Genomic DNA, 19830 nt, shown 5'->3' with positions numbered 1-19830 from the left:
TCAGGAGCTCGCATTCCGTGGTGATGATGAATTTTCTATATTGAATTAATATGCTGGCGGAAAAAAATTTACTATTGAAATATCACTTAGAAAATAGTATAGTTTTTTATTGGACTATCAAGCGATATTCAAAATGATTTAATAAATTCCATTTCATATGTCTTATACCAAAAAATTTTAAATGAATTAGAAGAAACGGAATTTATATCAATAATATTAGATGAAACAACAGATATCAATAATAAATCTCAACTGGCTGTAGTTCTTCGATATGTTTTTAAATAACACTTTGTATGAAACAAAATATTTATTAAATTTAAACGACACTTATTCTCAATTTTTCGACTTACACAAGTTGGAAACCGAATTAAAGGTAGTGTTTCGGGACGATGAATTTAGAAAGAAAAAGAATGTTAATGAAATACTCCAATTTTTAATATGCACCGATTTGATGAAAAGTTTTAAAGAGTTTTCTAAATTATGCAAATTCATCTTAACTTTGGCTTCAACAATAGCAAGTGCAGAACGGAGTTTTTCATCTTTAAAAAGAATCAATCAATTGCAGAAAACAGAATGAGCCAAAATCGATTATCAAATCTATCTTTGATTTCGATTGAAAAAAATTATTAAAAAATTTAAAATCTAGCGATAACTTTTATAATGCAGTACTTGATCATTTTACTCAAAAACAAAGACGAACCTATTTATAAATCTTAATGTTTTTATGGTTTGAGTTTGACTAAAATATAAAAATTAAAAATTATTTTTGATTGCTTCCCTAGTAGTAAACTTGACGCTTCGTCACTGAGTCAAACCAATAGCAATACTAAAACAAGAAATAGAAGATATAAAAAACTCAATATAATACTTTGAACCAACACCAATATTTTGTTAATTTTGGGTTTTTAATGTTGGTTTCCAGCTCAATACTGTAGTATAATTTAATTGCTTATATTTATGGCTGTGCCGATCCACATATTTTCACCGATCCGATCCGATATTGCTCCAAAACTGATGCGATACTGATACCGATCCGATATTTATATTGTTTTTCACCACCACCCTTTGAACCAAATGTAATTAAAAAATCAATATTTTTTATGCAAAAAAATCAAATTATGCATTTAATTTAATCTTTTTTATTTCTTCAAATAAGACTATAATTTAAAATTCACTATAAAGGGTTCGCGATAAATGTTTCGCTAAAACGAGTTCGTGTTAAAGGTTTTGCTAAGATGTATTCGCCCTAGCGGTTATTCGCGGAAATAAATCCGCTATAATGAGTTTGCGATATTGTCTTTGCTATAAATTTTTCGCGAATAAAAATTTTCTGAAGTTTTAGCTCCATATACATAATTTTTTATACAATTTTGTATGTTTTTATTATAAAAATTATTATTTAATATTTTGTAATTTTATTTAAGATTTATTATAAAAATGTTTTTCTAATATCATTAGAGCTTTCCGTCCATCACTGGAACTGAGATTAGGTAAAATTTGGAATAGGGTATTCTTTATAATTAATTGGTATTTGATTGCCCTCAATATCATTTATAATATTGTGTAATAAGCGTTAACCTTGTATAGTATTGGTAATATTAGTTTTTGAGGATTTATATAAGAAGTGTCTAAATTTGTCACTCATAATGCCAAAACATCTCTCTCCTGATACTCTTGCTATAGATAATTTTTTATTAAAATATGATTTACTATCTGATGAAAAGAATGAATACTGGGCCATTCCACGTCAAATCGATCACGATTCGACCGACCTCTTTTAAAATTGTTAAAAATTTCTGGAATTATTTAGATAGGTAAAAGAGTGAGAAAGCCGTTTATTTTAGTTCGCTAGCACACCTGGTTCTCGAGATATAGGGGCTCAAAGGTACAAAAAAGAGCCACTTTGGAATCTGTAAAATTTTTAAAATGCTTATATCTCAAAAACTATTTATAGTAAAAAATATCATAATATATCATTTAGTAGGTAAAAAAATTCTCTAATGGGCTAACAAAGAATAATAAATATTGGCGCCATTATAGGCTTTTAATATCTGGTTTGCCTAAATTGCTTTACCTGTATTTTTAAGCAAAATAGTGAGTTTGTTTTCGAATTTTTTTTATTGTTTTTTATTTAGACACCTTTGGTAAATATATATACAATATCAAAACCTTGGCGACGCTATCGACTCCAAAAATTGACAAAAAAAATAGATAGCGCTTTATGAAATTACGGATTATGGTTAAAATTTTGCTGCTAACTTATCAATAACCAGATATTTTCACTTTTTATATTAAAAAATTTTGATTTTCTATTAAATATACTAATTAACTGAGGAGCAGAGAGGGCATATGCCCATTAGACACTTAATAATGTAACAAATTTCCAATAATAAATATCTTTCATATAATTTTTTTAATTTTTAAGGTATCTACAATTTCATCGAATTTTTCATCATTTGATGAAGAAAGAGAATGGTATAATTTCAGTCGTTAAAACTTTTTTTTACTCTAGATATTTTTTTCTTCGAATATTTCTTTTCACATAAGCGTTTTCTTTTAATGAGAGATTCCCCATTTGATTGTAGGGTTATATTAATGTTATCAATAGCCTCTTGATTAATTAAATGAAGGGGAGAATCAATATCTAAATTGTCATTTGAAGTATAAGGAATGTTTGATAATTTTTATCGCCATGAAGAGCATATTAACATATCTAAATTGAATGGTAAATTTTTTTGGGTCATCCAGGGTAGAATCTTTCTTAGATTCTCGCGATAATAAGCATGTCTCTGTAGATTAAATGGGTTGCAACATTTTAATATTTGGTACGTCCATCTGTGATATAGAATAAAATTTTAATTGATCTGCACCTAGAATACATGTTTTTGCACTCTCCAAATCCAGATTGTTATTGGTAGACAGACGATAAAATTAATCTGAACGGACAGGTTAAAATTATTTCTCAGAAAGAGAGATCGTTTTAAACAATTTATTTTGTAAAATATAATCGAATATATGCTAATATTTTTACTGCAGCTGTTATATATTATCGAGCTAATAAGTCATTCGCTCGCTATAGTAGCAAAGTAGAGATGTAAAAATGTAAAACATTTTAATGATAGTGTGAGTGGAGGTGGGGGGCAGAACTGGAAAATTTTATCACAATTCTTATAAACGTATCAATATTTTTATTTTCCTTAAGAATAATATTTTTCAACCATTAGCACCATCTACTTTTTTCTTCAATTTTTGGTAAAAATGTATATTATGAAAAAGTCGATAGCGTCGCCAAGGTTTTGACATCGTATATATATTTATAAAAGGTGTCTAAATAAAAAGCAAAAAAAAAATTCGAAAACAAACTCACTATTTTGCTTAAAAATACAGGTAAAGCAATTTAGGTAAACCGGATGTTAAAAGTCTATAATGGCGCCAATATTTATTATTCTTTGTTAGCCCATTAGAGAATTTCTTTACCTACAAAATGTTATATTATAATTTTTTTTACTATAAATAGTTTTTGAGATATAAGCATTTTAAAAATTTTACAGATTCCAATGTGGCTCTTTTTTGTACCTTTGAGCCCCTATATCTCAAGAACCAAGTGTGCTAGAGAGCTAAAATAAACGGCTTGCTCATCTTTTTACCTATCTAAATAATTCCAGAAATTTTTAACAATTTTAAAAGGGGTCGGCCGAAAAAGTGTCTTTTTTGATCGATTTGACATGGAATGGCCTACTAGCAAATATTTTTAAATATAATAATCTCTAGAATTAATATATATAATATAAATAATAGTGCTTTTTTCTACATTTGTACTATCTTCAAATATAGATAGTAAATCATTCATATCAAACATTTTTAAAATTAATGGATGATTCGGGACATGTTTATCTTTTAACACTCACGATAGTTGTGCATTTCGTATAACTTTTGGGTAATTTTTTTTTAAATTTAGAAAATAGCCAAAAAAAAGAAAAGAAAAAAAGTGGTTTAAAAAAAGTCATGAATCTTTATATAATTTAAAATTGTAACGTAATATTTCAAAGCATATTTTTTGTATATATTGTTATCGATTCCTTATTTGTTTAAATATTCATTTAACATGCTTATATAAGCTTCTAGCTATTCGTGGCCTGATTTATTTATTGCCAATAAACGAAGGTTAGCTCATTAGTAGATAATCGAAGGAGCACTTCAGCATCTTAATCCTTTTTTAAATAAGAGAGTGGATAAATGGCGCTAAAGGATGTGTTAGCAGATAACAGAACATTGTTTAACATGATGTCCACAAAAAATTTAATTAATTTGAGAATTTGATTTTTGTTTCTGGTAATGTTTTGTAATCAGCTATTTTGGTGATATTATAGGTTAACTATATTCTCCAATTTCGATTAAAATTGTTCATACATTACAAGTATAGATAAAAATAAATAGGCTCCAGATGATCTGAAGTAGAATTGCATTTGTGAATATTAAATATTTATTTGATATAATAAAACGTCTGGTGGGAAGATAAATACTGGAGAATATATTATAATAAAGAGTAATAGGATTGTGTTATAAAAATGTTTGAATATTTGTAGATCTACCCATTGGTGACTCAAGAAGAGTAAAAAGATCAATAATTGGGGAAGAAAAATTTGTATTTGAGTGTATTTCGCATTTTATTTTTATAATTTAAGGATGAATTTGGTTGTTAAATATTAAAATAATAAAATCTATAACTTTAATTATTTCACCGATGACCCTATAATGCGGCATCATCAAAATATCAAACATTGAGGTCTAGATTACAGCAGAGGCACCACTAGTCTTTATAATCTCAGGTGGGTCAACTCGCCCTCCATACTCCCTATATTGCTGGCCTTCAGCCGGGTTTTATATTAATATAACTTTTTTAATTGAAATTTGCAAACTCAGAACAATTACTCAATATCATCTTTTGTCATTTATTAAGCATACAAATAATAAAAGTAAAACAATACAAATATAAAATATTTATCCATTTATTACAATATTAAATATTTTCGATTGCGTAGATAAAAAATTTTTTGTCTAAAGAATTACAAGTGATAAAAAAAGGTTAACCTCAATTGATAATAGTTTTTAAAAATCACACAGGGCGATATAATTCTTGGCAACCTACATCGACAAAATTCCATGACTAATAAGGAAAAATTTGTAGGCCTAACCAAATAAATAATTCTTAAAGAGGTTAACAAAAATAGTGTTGTTAAGGTAACTAGTTATATTTTAAAAATTGTAACTAGTAACTGTAACGAGTTATATTTTTACCAATATAACTGCTAAAAGTAACTAGTTACTTTTAAAAATATGTATGTATAAATCTAAATAATATATTCAAATAATTCATTTTATTTTTATTTTTAATATTATGCGATAAATTAATTTTAAAATTAAATTATTTTTTTTTAAATTGTGTAAAAGTGACAGTTTGGAATTAGAAACCTTGAATTTTGTAATCAAATTCAAGTAATAAATAAACCTATTTTTTAATATTATATTTCTTTACAAATTTAGTACCAAATATTTCATATTATTTTCCTTCAAGTTTCTGGCAATATTTATACTCTGAATAAGTAATATATTTTTTTCTAAATTTTACATATTCATTTTTGCCTAATAAATTCTAAAATAAGAAATAAATTTTCTAATACTTTCCATTATTTACATAAAAATTGCAGTATAAGATTGCTATATCAAAATGTCAACGTTTGTGGAATACACAAAACAAATCTGGACCATCAGCTGAGTTAATTAAAAAGAGAATACATTCTCAGCTGCCATATTCAATTGTAACAAGATGGGGTTCTTTTTATACATCTTTATCTAAAATATTATCACTTATAAATAAAATGCCTTTGGATTTCGATTTATTATGTGATGAATTAGAATTGTGTAGATTTACATCACAAGATCGTGATTTTATTAAAGAATATTGCAGTGTAAATTTAAATTAATGTCTTATAAATAATTTACAATTAAAAATATTAGATTATGCAACCAGTAGCCAAAGCTATTGATATACTAGAAGACGACAAATATATGTATCTAGGTTATTATTTTTTTGGATAATGTTTTACACGTATTTATTGATAAATAAACCAAAAATGAACATTTTCCTATTAATATTACTACCAAATTTAGTCGATCGAATATTTAATAAGTGGTCGGTTTTGAGCTCCGCATTCGGTCAAATCATAATATTTTCAAAATATTTTTTAGGATGATGCATAATACGGTCTTATACTAGTGTTGTTAATGGGCTAAGTCGAGTCGACTTAGCCTAAAATCTAGTCAAGTTTTTAACGAAGATCCATATTTATTCATAATTATATTTATCAGAAGATTTCATATTTATAAAAATAGTTGAATCTTCTCCATTCTTTGTTCTTCCCAGCTGACATCTTCTCCAATTAATCCAATATCTTCACTCCAAATAGGAAAACAAAGGACTCTTTTTTAACAACAACCCATGTGATGATCCCGTTTTCCCTCCATCCACCAGGAAAACTAAAATCCCCTGTCAGAAAATAACTGACATTTGATGTATTAAATTAAATTAATTTCTTCTTTTTTTCAACAGCTACAACACGCCCACCTTTCACAAGCCCAGCGTCCCTCTCTCTGTGGTGGTGTTGTATCGAATCACCTCTTTGAATTGTATCGAATCACCTCTTTGAATTGTATCGAATCACCTCTTTAAATTGTATCAAATCACCTCTTTGAATTGTATCGGGACACCTTGACGTTCAGGGAATTTATCGAATCGACTTCCCTTATAATGATTTATAATATAATATCTCCGATACATTTCAATATATAAGCGCGAAAACACATATTATCAATAATGACATGTACATTGGGGTATCTGCATTTATAATCTATGGAACCTTAATATGGACAATGTAATATCCGCAAAACATAATAATTCATTCATTTTAAGACATTTGAGAAATAGGATCTAAAATATACATCATTTGGGTATGATTAATGGTAATTAGGAAATATTGATTTTACATATATGTTGAGTTATTCTAATTCTTATTTTTTTGTAATCTAATTTTTTATTATTTTTTGTAATAACTTTATTATATGTACGGCGTAACCTTATTTTTATAACTTTCGGCGTAACCTTACTTTTTATATTTTATAATATTTTTACTTTTTTGTTTTTCGTTTGTATTCTAATTTAGATTTATAAAAATGTATATAAACGATGTATGAAATGGAATAGATAGTAATAATAAAGTTAAATATAAATAAACACGTTTTTTACTTTTATGCACATTTTCATGTTATTTTGCATGGTGCTCCGGGTCCATTATAGGAAAAAAATTCTCACCAGATGGATAAAATAATGTTTTTCTTTTTTTAAAAAAAATAATAATAAAATTTTTTTTTCTCCCTATATATAGACGAAGATTGAAAAGTAAATTCATTTTTTTACATTATGTTCTCGTTCAAGATCATTAATATTCCCCACCATATTTCAATCTATGACATCCTTTTCGACATAACTTTCAATTGTGACGTTAATTTTTCTAGAATAAATGGTACGGAGGACGTGTTGTTTGAATTCATGAATATAAGAGACGTGATTTGTTGTTTTGAATTACTTAATGGGAAACATTATATTTATAGCGATAATGGTTTCATTGAATTAGTCTGTATATTTATCAAAACATGAATAGTTATATTAAAATTTGAATTGATAAAATAATAAATGTGATAATTGCTTATATATGTGTCTTATTAATTAAACATGGAAATAAAACAAGAGTTTTTACAGAAGATCCCTAAGTTAGTGGGTCCTCTTACCGAAATTTATTTAGACAGAATATTAAATTATTTTTCGACCAGTACATTATCGGACACTATTAAAATAAATACTTTGCTTAATAATTTATCAGACGAAGTTTTTGACGACATTAAGGCAATTTGTTCTGATACCGATATTTTAGATCTTAAAATTGTGATTAAAAAATTAACTTACCTTTTACCAGCGCTAGATTTAAATACTTTAATTAATAAATTTAATTTTCTTCAACAAAACTCATCAGAGAGTTTTATGCTGTGGAACATTAGAGTATGGAAACTTCATAAAAAATGTAAATTTTTGGACGATAGTAGATTAAAAGAAAAACTACGCACTTCTACTTTAAATGATAAGATTATATACAAATTCTCCAAAAACTTTGACTTGACGTTAAATCAGATGGTTGAATTAGGGGTGAAACTGGACTCTAGTAATATTAAGTCTGAGGATAATGATATAAGTTATATAAATAATGATAAAAAGTCCGATAAAGATAAAAATTTTTGCAGTAGAAATGATAATAATTTTAGAAATAATTTTAGAAATAATTATGATAATAGATATAGAAATGGGAATTACAATAATAATTTTAGATACAATTATGGTAATAATAATTCGCGATACCACGATAATTATAATAATTATAACTACAACAATTATCGCTATAATAATAATCATCAATCGAATTATGGTAGAAATAATACATGGTATGATAATAATCAAAGAAAACAAATCCAATACGGTGACGGAAATCGTAACAATTACCAATCTTATTATAACAATTCAAATAATTATAGAGGTAATGATAATTATCAGAGAAAGCAAATACAATATAACAACAACTCAAATAATTATAGAGGTAATGATAATAATCAGAGAAAGCAAATACAATATAACAACAACTCAAATAATTATAGAGGTGGCGACGAAAATAATAGAAAGCAAATACAATACAACAATGATTACAACATGAATATTGAAGAAATTATTGAAGAGAAAGTTGACTCTACAAAGAACAAAGATGATAATTTTAATGTCAACAATTTATCTGGTGACGTGATTAATGACAAAGATAACGCATTTATGACTACTTTAAAAGTGAACGATATTGTTACTTGTATGCAGATTGACACTGGTTCCAAACACACTATTATACCTCATGGTCTTGCTAAAAAACTTGGTATTAGAGATCTTAAGAAATCCGAGCTACAACTCACCGCTTATGACGGGAATTTAATCAAAATCATCGGCAACACCCAAGTTAAAGTAACTTATGAAGGTATCTCAAAATATTTACAAGCGGTAATCGTCGAATCAAGTAAAAATGCCTTGTTGGGACGTACATGGATCAATGCTTTCAAAAATATTTTAAATAAATTTATAGCAAATATTAACACTAATTATGAAGATGAAATAAAAAAATTGATTAAAGAGTGTGAATCGAAATTAACTAATGGGCCAATCAACAAAGCAAGTGTCAAGTTACATTTAAGAAGTGATGCCCAACCTAAAATTATACCGCCTAGACGTATCCCTTATTCAAAAATTGATCTTGTTAGTAATGAACTTAAAAAAATGGATACAAGATAAAATAATTGAGCCGGCGAATGATGTCCGATGGGCAAGTCCTGTTACCGCTGTCTACAAAGATGATGGGAGCATTAGGCTTTGTGCTGATTTTAAGGACACTGTAAACCCAGCTCTAGAAGATTTTAGATACCCTCTACCACGAATCAATGATCTAATTGCTAAACTTTCAGAAGGAAAGAACGAAGATTGACTTTAAAAATTCTTTCTTACAGATACCAATTGATAAAAGTTGCAGAAATATTTTAACCATATCTACGCATAAGGGATATTACCAATTTACTAGACTACCTTTTGGGCTTAAGACCTCATCTGCAATTTTTCAACAGATCATGGATCAAATCTTCGGTGATATGGATGACGTCAAATTTTATATTGATGATTTACTTATAACTGGAAAAAACGATGAAGCCCACCTTAACAACATAAAAAAAGTGTTTGATAGAATATCATCGTTTGGGCTAATACCTAACTTCAATAAAAGTGTGTTCTTTAAAAACAAAGTGAGGTTCCTGGGTCATGATATTGACGCTAAGGGGATTCATGCTAATCACGACAAAATTGAAGCAATAATTAATATGCCAGAACCAAAATCAGCTGCTGAATTATCAACATTTCTGGGAATGGCTGTCTACTATAGAAAATTTTTGAACAATTTTGCGGAAATTGCCGATCCTCTTTACAAGATTGTCAACAAAGAAAAAGGGGCTTGGAACCTTGAACACTCTAAAAGTTTTAATGACATTAAGAAGTTAATTAGTCTTCCACCTGCTTTGACATATTTTAACCCTGAATTACCTATAGGGATAGCCACTGACACATCAAAATGTGGTTTAGGAGCTGTACTATTTCATATTGAAAAAGATGGTAAAGAAAAACCTATAGCTTTCGCGTCGAGAACTTTATTAAAATCTGAAATGAACTATACCAATATTGAGCATGAGGCTCTCGCCATTATGTTCGCTATAAGAAGGTTCCAGGAATACTTAATCGGCACAAAATTTACCATTATTACTGACCATAAACTTCTAGTTCACATCTTTACCAAGGGTCTTAAGGATAATAGCACCATGTCGTTAAGACTCCAAAAGTGGAATATTACATTTGGAGGATATGATTTTAATATAAAGTATAAAGCCGGTAAATATAATGTTGTTCCTGATTGTCTCTCGAGATTACCACAAGAATGTCGTGATGAAACTATTGAAAATGTAACCATAATAAATGAATATGAGGATTTACCTATTAACTTTGATCAAATTCGTGATGAAACTTTGAAAGATATAGAATTAAGACAAGTCATAAGTGATATTAATAACAACAGGCCTATTGTGAATAATATTTATAAAAACATTGAATTGGAATTAAGTATAATTAAGGATTGTCTTTACAAAAGCAATAAAATCATAATTCCGTCTTCTATGAGAAAAAATATACTACATTCATTACATGAAGGTCACTTGGGAGCAGGAAAAATCAAATCCTTAGCCAAAGATTACATGTGGTGGCCTGGTATAAATAATGACATAGTAATGGAAGTGAAAAGTTGTGACGATTGTAACATATATCATGATAATCCTATAAAGATACAAAAACCATGGGCTTCGGCAACCAAACCGTTTGAAAGGATACACATAGATTATGCGGGTCCGTTTTTCACAAAAAATTGATTGATAATAGTCGATGCCTACAGCAAATTTCCAATTATTATTCCTGTTAAAAATATTACGACTGATGTTACTTTAAAAGAAATCTTTAAAACTATTTCGCTATATAGAATACCTGAAACTATAGTAACGATTTTGAAAAATTTTGCAACAATTTCGGTATCAAACATGTGCTCACATCTGTGTATCACCAGCAATCCAATGGCCAGGTAGAACGCATGGTGAGAACGTTCAAAACACATATGAAAAGGAATATTATGGTTGACCTAGATATCGCACTTGGCAAATTTTTATTTAATTACAGAAATACGCGTAATGATACTACAGGAGTTACACCATCTCAGAAAATGTTTAATCGAGATATTCGAATTAAATGGGACTTATTAAAACCGTTGGAGGAGAAGGGGAATAAAATAAACTTTACTTTACCACGTAATAGAACCTTTAACGTAGGAGATTTTGTTTGGTACAAAGTACAAGGTGATGATAAATGGTGCAAAGGTATGATCACACATAAAGAAAGTGACATGATGTTCCAAATTAAGACAAAGAAAGGTATTTTGAGGAGACATTTATATCAAATAAGAATTAGAAACTGTTTTAACACAATTGTTAACTATGACTCTAAGGATTCTTTTAAGGAGGGAAGTGTGGACAAAAATGTAAAAATTATTGATAATAACAAAATAACACCTATTTCTAGACCTGTGCGAATAAAAAAAAACCTGTTTATTTAAAAGACTATATAACTTAAGATATAAAATAAATATTAAATTGCATAAAGTAAATTAAATATTAAAACGCTTATATTAAAACGCAAAGAATTAAAACGCTTAAAATATTATATAACAATCTTATTGATTTATCATTCTTCATTTATTCTTATATCCAATATGATGAACTATTATTTCTCATTATTCGCAACTTATCTATGATAATAATAACAACTGAGTACTATCAAACAAGCTATGATTAATGGAGACAAATTACGATAAGGATATCAAGCTTGCGATATAAACAAACCAACGATTGGGACAAGCCAACGTTATGATGATTTGTGATACAACTTGATTACCAAAACGATAAACCACTTGGACAACAAACTCTCTATTACATCTCCGATGAAATTATCAGAAGAGGGAGAATGTTGAGTTATTCTAATTATTATTTTTTTGTAATCTAATTTTTTATTATTTTTTGTAATAACTTTATTAATATGTACGGCGTAACCTTATTTTTATAACTTTCGGCGTAACCTTACTTTTTATATTTTATAATATTTTTACTTTTTTGTTTTTCGTTTGTATTCTAATTTAGATTTATAAAAATGTATATAAACGATGTATGAAATGGAATAGATAGTAATAATAAACTTAAATATAAATAAACACGTTTTTTACTTTTATGCACATTCTCATGTTATTTTGCAATATAATACTGTAATGTGAACAAATGGTTTATAATGTAATTTCAACACATGTAATTTTCCTTCGGTCATGTGAAAAAAACTACAAAATAGATAGAAAAAATCCATTTTTAGGTATTAAAAATAATTGCGAAAATTTGCCGAACAAAGATTTAACAAAATTACCAGGGATATGTATAAATTTAATATTTTATAAGGAGGAATAATATATAATACGTAGACAATAAAATACTTTTCATCTAGGAATTACTCAGTATCTTAGTAAAAATATACCATTTCTATCTAACCCTGCCATCACAATTAGCACAAATTCACAGAAATGTAGAATGCAAAGTAACAAAAATTGAGAATATAATGGGCTATATGATATATATGTAAAGAATTTTTAATATACCTTCACAATATAAAATAATTTGAGTCTTTTCTTTAAAAAAAATGTTCATAAAATAAATAGTAAAATGTGATGTGCTATAAAATTATTACAAAGATAAAAAAAATGTAATATGCAGTATAAATTTGTATAAAAAAAAATTACACAAAAAAAACTTTCTCCAGTATGCAAACTAAACAATATTTCCACCTCAAGGCATACCCATCAACATGGCCGACCTTATCTGTAAAAATATTTTCCCTTCACATCATTGCATACCATAAAAATAATAATAATTGCAAATAAAACTTTTTATAAAATTTTATAATTTAAAAAAAAATATATATATATATTAAATATAAAGATTTCATAATTTGAAAAAAAAAATCTTACACATCATCTAATATATCATATAAATCCATACCCAATTTATATATATATCAAATGCAGGTACTAAATCAAAATAACTATCCACCTATAACATTATAGATATTATTCTGACTTCATCATACTTCAATTCCTTTAAATTATCATTCATAATTAAATATATCATATGTGTATCCACATTACACCCTATTTCATAAAAATGGTTAATTACTTCAAAATAAACAACATTAACTCACCCTCAATAGATCCCTTAACAACATATCAACCTTAATTGAAACTAAATTACACATACAATATATTAACATTAATTAATAATAAATTATCCCACACATGTCCATCCCTTTAAAAACCCAAAATGCATAATTATATAACACATACTTATTACAAAAGTCCATTTCCATATATATTTATCATTCACCAAATACTTCATCCGTTTAATTCCAATTAAACCACCAATATATCACATATTATGTAACCTACTCACCCTTACACTTTATTTCAAATGTAGTTCAGTTTATGAAACTACCTTACTGACCATATTAATAATATATAAACCTTTATTTCAAATGTAGTTCAATTTATGAAACTAACTTACTCACCATATTAATAATATATAAATCTTTATTTCAAATGTAGTTCAATTTATGAAACTACCTTACTGACCATATTAATAATATATAAACCTTTATTTCAAATGTAGTTCAATTTATGAAACTACCTTACTCACCATATTAATAATATATAAACCTTTATTCCAAATGTAGTTCAATTTATGAAACTACCTTACTGACCACATTAATAATATACAAACATTAATAGAAATGAACTATTTATCATAATATTTCTTATTCCTTAACCTAGCCTAAAAATATACAAACATAGCTATCATTTTTATAAATTAATTTATATCTTTAACATGAAATATTTACTGGTCTTACCTTTCTTATCCTTTACATTGCATTGAGTTCCGCATTAATCCCTAAGTAAATCCTGAGGTCATCGGCAACATTAACGAAGATCCATATTTATTCATAATTATATTTATCAGAAGATTTCATATTTATAAAAATAGTTGAATCTTCTCCATTCTTTGTTCTTCCCAGCTGACATCTTCTCCAATTAATCCAATATCTTCACTCCAAATAGCAAAACAAAGGACTTTTTTTAACAACAACCATGTGATGATCCCGTTTTCCCTCCATCCACCAGGAAAACTAAAATCCCCTGTCAGAAAATAACTGACATTTGATATATTAAATTAAATTTAGGGGTTATATTGTCCATAAAAAATTGAAGTGCTATAAAAAATAGATGAAGCAATTTTTCCAAAATGTTTAAACGTAGTTTTATTCTTTACATATATCTCTATGGTATAAATAAAAAAATTTATATAAAAATATTAATTCTAATTAAATAAATAGAAATAAATTGTCAAATATGTTAAATTTATTAGGTTCATCTATATTATATATATTAGCCGGAAGAATTTATTATCACTTAAAACTGTCATATAATTTACAAAAAATAAGTCATTCATCTTATAATGTCATTCGTGGCTTAAGAAAAACTAGTGGCTTTTAATGTTTTGATAAATTTGGTTGAATTTTTCTTATTCAAGATAATCCCTGCTTAAAAATGGCTAATAGGTACCCCGCCAAAACCAAAACCTGCCCCATGTCTTTACAATTAATTAAAATTTAATTTGAAGATATTAAATTACCACAAATATTGTCAATATTTTTATATATGATAGAATGGAGATTTTTTTATCATTTAGAAATAATATTAAGTCTTAAAAATTTTTATAAAAAAAGTTATTAGTGAAATGGTAAAATTTTAAAAGTTACTTTGGTGTGTTAAAATTTAAATTTGCATTTAAAATTTTTCATTAGCAATTTTGTCCGAAACATTTTTAGACCTACTTAAGCACCTTATTAAAATACATATTTGGTTTAAATTTCAAATCCCAAAGTTTATTCATTTTTAAATTATTTGAGAAGGAAATACCTACCCCGGGAAAACACTATCCCCGGTCTCCTCTATATATTTTTAATATTTCTAATATTAATATCTAATTTTTCCCCATACTTTTTTTTAATTTAAAATTATATTTCCAGATTAGAAACTTTAATTATTTCCATTCCCCCTTCCAGATATATATATATGTATATTATATATAGCAACACTAAAATTACAAACAAGAGTATAAATTTAATTTTTATTTCAACATATAAGCGTAATATAAAGTTGTATGTTATAATAACGATAATGAATATTCTATAAAAACGAATAAAATTATATCCAAAAATTATCCGTTAATGTTAAAATTTAAACGAAGAAATAAAATATAAATTTTTTAGAAATAAAATGCAAATATAATTTTTAATTTTAAATAAGAAAAAAAATTTTATAATAAAAAAAACTAGATGGGAAAAAATTAGTTATTAATAAATATTAAAAATAAATATAATATATTTTTAAAAAAATCCATCATTAAAAAAATAAGGGATTGATTTTATATTTTTGATGACTTAGTTTTCTTTTATTTTTTTAAATCCATCTGGGAAAAATTTTTTTTATAGCTTAACAAACATTTGATTTTTTTTTAAAGTGATGTTTTAAAATATAGAGTACCATATCAAAGATAATATACAGTGTTGTGATGATTTAATGAAACATATTGACGATTAAATTAAAACGCAGCCATATAAATAAAAGTCTTTTTCTTGCATAAATAATGAAAATAACACATTTGCAATTTATAAAAAAATTTAAAAATAACAAAATATTAAACTACTATAAAAACCAGGTCAACATATCTTCAGGTTTTTTTATTATCAAGATTATAAAAGTCGTGGGGTATTATTTACCCCTCCTTTGTAGGGAAGGGTATTGGAAAAATTTTTGAATGAGTTAAAAAGTTCTAAATCGCAAAAACAAAAATTGATAAAAATTGGGAATCTCGCTTATATCTCCTAGAAAATTTTTTAAATACCAGGGGAGACTTGTATTTAACTTAAAAATTTTAAAAAAATCGCTAAAAATGGAGGAAATATCCTCCATCCCCATGTTCCCAGTTTGATACCCAAATTTGGAGAAAAAATCAATTTCTTTTTGGGCAAAGCTTAAGGTCAAATTATGATAATTTTTTAACTTATTTTTCATTGTTTATATTATTTTCTATTAAAGTTACCTTTCTTATATTAGTTTCGAGAATGACTTGTGAAACCTTTATTTTATTTATATAAAAGATCAAAAAATATAAAATTTTCTATTCGTATTGCATTGCACATAATATAACGAAAAAATATATCTACATTATATAATAATCTTGTGTAATTATCTATTAAATTAATTGTTCAAAGGAATAGATCGGATTCCCTCTTCGATATATCGTATCGTATGTGAATAGAAGGCTGTGAAATCATAATTAGTGAAATTTAGCAAAAAGCTAGTAATTGACTCGATTTTATGGATTCCGTTATTTGGTTTGGGATATATAGAGCGATATTCAAAACGCCAAAAAAATTTTTTATGGGGTTTAGTTGAGGGGAATAAGGTGAAAGATATACTATATTTTGATAATTTTGTGATGTGATATAAAACAAGAAAAAATCTTGTTCTTCTTTATTTTAAATTAGAGAGGGTGTAGTTCCACTCATGATAAAACACATCTAAGTTACAAGGTTTGTTGATATACTTGAGAACGGCATAATTATATGGAGGGCGGGCCTACATATAATTCATATGCCCATGACCTACGTGCTAGATAAGATAATCATAATGTATTTTTAATATTACATAATAGCCCTTTAATATTATATAATTTACTTTATTGAAAATAAGCCTAAATGGCTCTATAAAATAAAAATTGATCTTTTTTTACTTTAAATTTTTTTGACATACACTCTACCTAATATTTGTAGAAATTCCTAGAGTGGACCAACAGTTATTACACTTTAAATAAAAGTAAGAGAGATTGGGCTTAGTCGAACCGATTTTTACAAAATTGGCTATAACCCCTGTTTTTTTAGATAATATAAATAATATATGAATAGACGCTTAAAACTATGCTCTATAAAGATGCCTTATGAAATATTTTAAGAATATAATCATTTTTTTTAAATTTTATTTTTGTAAAAGTGAAAATTTTGTACAACAAGCCCCAGCGGGGTGAGAAACCACTTCAAGAGGCTTCCTTAACCATTAGTTTTTAGGCCATAATAAATTGAAATGTTTAGAATAGTTTTATCGTTTTATTGTTCAAAATATAATTGAAGCTAATCATATATAAAAATTGAATCTTAATTTTGGTTAATTTAATGATTTGGATAAAAAAAAATAAGGATCTTAAGAAGAGATTATGATTTCCTATTATAAATCCTAAATACCAATCATAAACAGCCTGAAATTGCCTATTCAAGAGAAATTTTATTTCTTAAATAAAATTTTTAATAATTAATTATAAAGATTTTTTGTCTATAGATGTAAACTAATAAAAATTATATTAGGATAAAATTTTAACCTTCTGGTGTATTTAATTTTAAAATGAGATTAACTGGATTGCCAAACCCCGGGGTTTACCTAACCCTAGTTTCCTCTAGTATGTATTAAATCTTATATTATACCGAATATAAAGTATTTTATTTTTTAGTGGGCTATAACTTGAATAATAGCATAAAAACTAAAATCCGATTATTTTTCGTTTAAATTTACTAGGAAGAATTTAAAAGTATATCAATTTAATGTAATGATATCATATTTAAAAATTGTACCGGGCCCGAAAATTTAAAAAACATTATACCCAGCCCGAACCAACATTATATAAAAATATTAGTGTTGTTAAACGTCTCGATTTGAGCCGATTTTTAAAAACGGCTAACTCAACATTATAACGAGGAAAATATTGCCTAAGCGTCGAGATTTCCCTAAAAGATGTTCAATCCTATGTGCCAGTGCCATCTATGAGCAAAATCTTTAGGCTTGCATAATATTTTTCTGGATAAAATATTGAGTTAGCCGTTTTTAAAAATCGGCTCAAATTAAGCCGTTTAATAGCACTAGAAAATATACCCGGGTCAGGTGGTGTTTTACAGATCCCTAATGGGAATACAATTTTTTATGCTACCCTATACTTTGTAAATGGTTCCAGATTCATCGTCTAAAAATGGATATAAATATAAATACATCTGTGATGCAAAATATCCCCATTTGAGCTTATTTTTAAAAATGGTCAACTAAATATTTTCCAAAAAAATTACCTAGCTTGAGATTTCTAGTTATGAGCAAAATCTTCAGGCTTGCATAATATTTTTGATGGATAAAATACTGAGTTAACCATATTTATAATTACTAAATACATCTTTTAAAAACGTATCTACATACCGATACATCAACTATTGAATATCAATACAAAAACTGACTTAAAAAATTTATTGAGCTGATATCGCATCTATTTACGAATATATATAATTAAGATAAATGATTGTTAGATTTTAATGCTCTGAGCCCATAATTTGGTTGTAAATTTTACGACCTAAGCAAATTAACACTATACATAAATCATTTTGAATTTTAAAATATTTAAATTCTCGAACCATAGTGGTTAAATTTTTTAAATATTTTATCGTGGAGTAAATAATAATAGCAGGCGGATTCAAAATAAATTTTTTCCGACTGATTTGAAATGAGTTTTGCGACTCCAACTTGAGTTCAGAGTCGTAAAAACTTGACTATTTAACAACACTACTTTTTGGTGACATTCTAAAATCTGATATATAAAGATTTATGCAATTTAAATTTTCATATTGCTTAATAGCATCTTGTAAATCTTTATAGGATAAAAATATATCTCCTTCTTTCATATTTAAAAGAAGAGTTTTTAAATATATTAAAATAGTTTATAAATTTGTATATATCAACAATTTACCTTTGGTATGAACTATTTTTGAGTCAACTAAATATTGGGAAATAGGTAAGGTATTTATATGGTAGTACTTTTTGGTGACATTCTAAAATCTGATATATAAAGATTTATGTATTTTAATTCATATTGCTTTATAGTTTACTAAATTTCGTTCACGATATTATTTACACATCCATTTTATTATAAATACAAATTTTAAATAATTCGTTAAATTTTCGTAACTTTTTTATCGATTCGGAAAATGCGTATTAATAAGGAAAAATATAACTTTTATTTCTTGCTAATACGCCATTTGGCGTAAGTCTATCATCTCCCATAACCCTTATGAAGTGAAGATGGTAAAATGTGTTATAAAATTGAATGAATGTTAAGGTTGTTACATGATTACTATTGGACCGATTACCCTATAATAATTTTTATTGGACAAATTTTTTTTAAAAGAACACTATTGGCTAAATTTGATTGACGTTTTTTGAGGATTATTATAATAGATATTGGTAGTAGTGAATATGATTTTAGACGCATTTTTTAAAAATAAAATATATGATTATCGTATAATTAGACCTGTGCGCCGATGTCTCAATTGACGGCGGCGGTTTTTTCAAATTTTTTTATCGGCGTTCG

The 19830-nt window shown here is 26.6% G+C and overlaps 1 protein-coding gene across 1 annotated transcript; it reads left to right on the top strand.

The window, feature by feature from the left end:
* Positions 1-7789: 7789 nt before the first annotated feature.
* On the top strand, positions 7790-9433 carry LOC135924296 (putative uncharacterized protein DDB_G0282499). Its single transcript, XM_065459351.1, has 2 exons — positions 7790-8325; positions 8437-9433. Exons 1-2 carry the CDS (start codon positions 7790-7792, stop codon positions 9431-9433), a joined length of 1533 nt encoding a protein of 510 aa, XP_065315423.1.
* The last annotated feature ends 10397 nt before the right edge of the window (positions 9434-19830 follow it).

The sequence above is a fragment of the Gordionus sp. m RMFG-2023 genome, chromosome 2, assembly GCF_954871325.1.
Source record: "Gordionus sp. m RMFG-2023 chromosome 2, tfGorSpeb1-WG-v2, whole genome shotgun sequence".
NCBI classification, from domain to species: domain Eukaryota; kingdom Metazoa; phylum Nematomorpha; class Gordioida; order Chordodea; family Parachordodidae; genus Gordionus; species Gordionus sp. m RMFG-2023.
This window is presented reverse-complemented; position numbering and strand designations above follow the sequence as displayed.

Bases quoted from the DNA above. Each gene is read 5' to 3' on its own strand.
- LOC135924296 (XM_065459351.1), top strand. From the start codon at position 7,790: ATGGAAATAAAACAAGAGTTTTTACAGAAGATCCCTAAGTTAGTGGGT. The intron at 8,326-8,436 runs GTCCGATAAAGA...TAATAATTTTAG, and splicing joins TATATAAATAATGATAAAAA to ATACAATTATGGTAATAATA.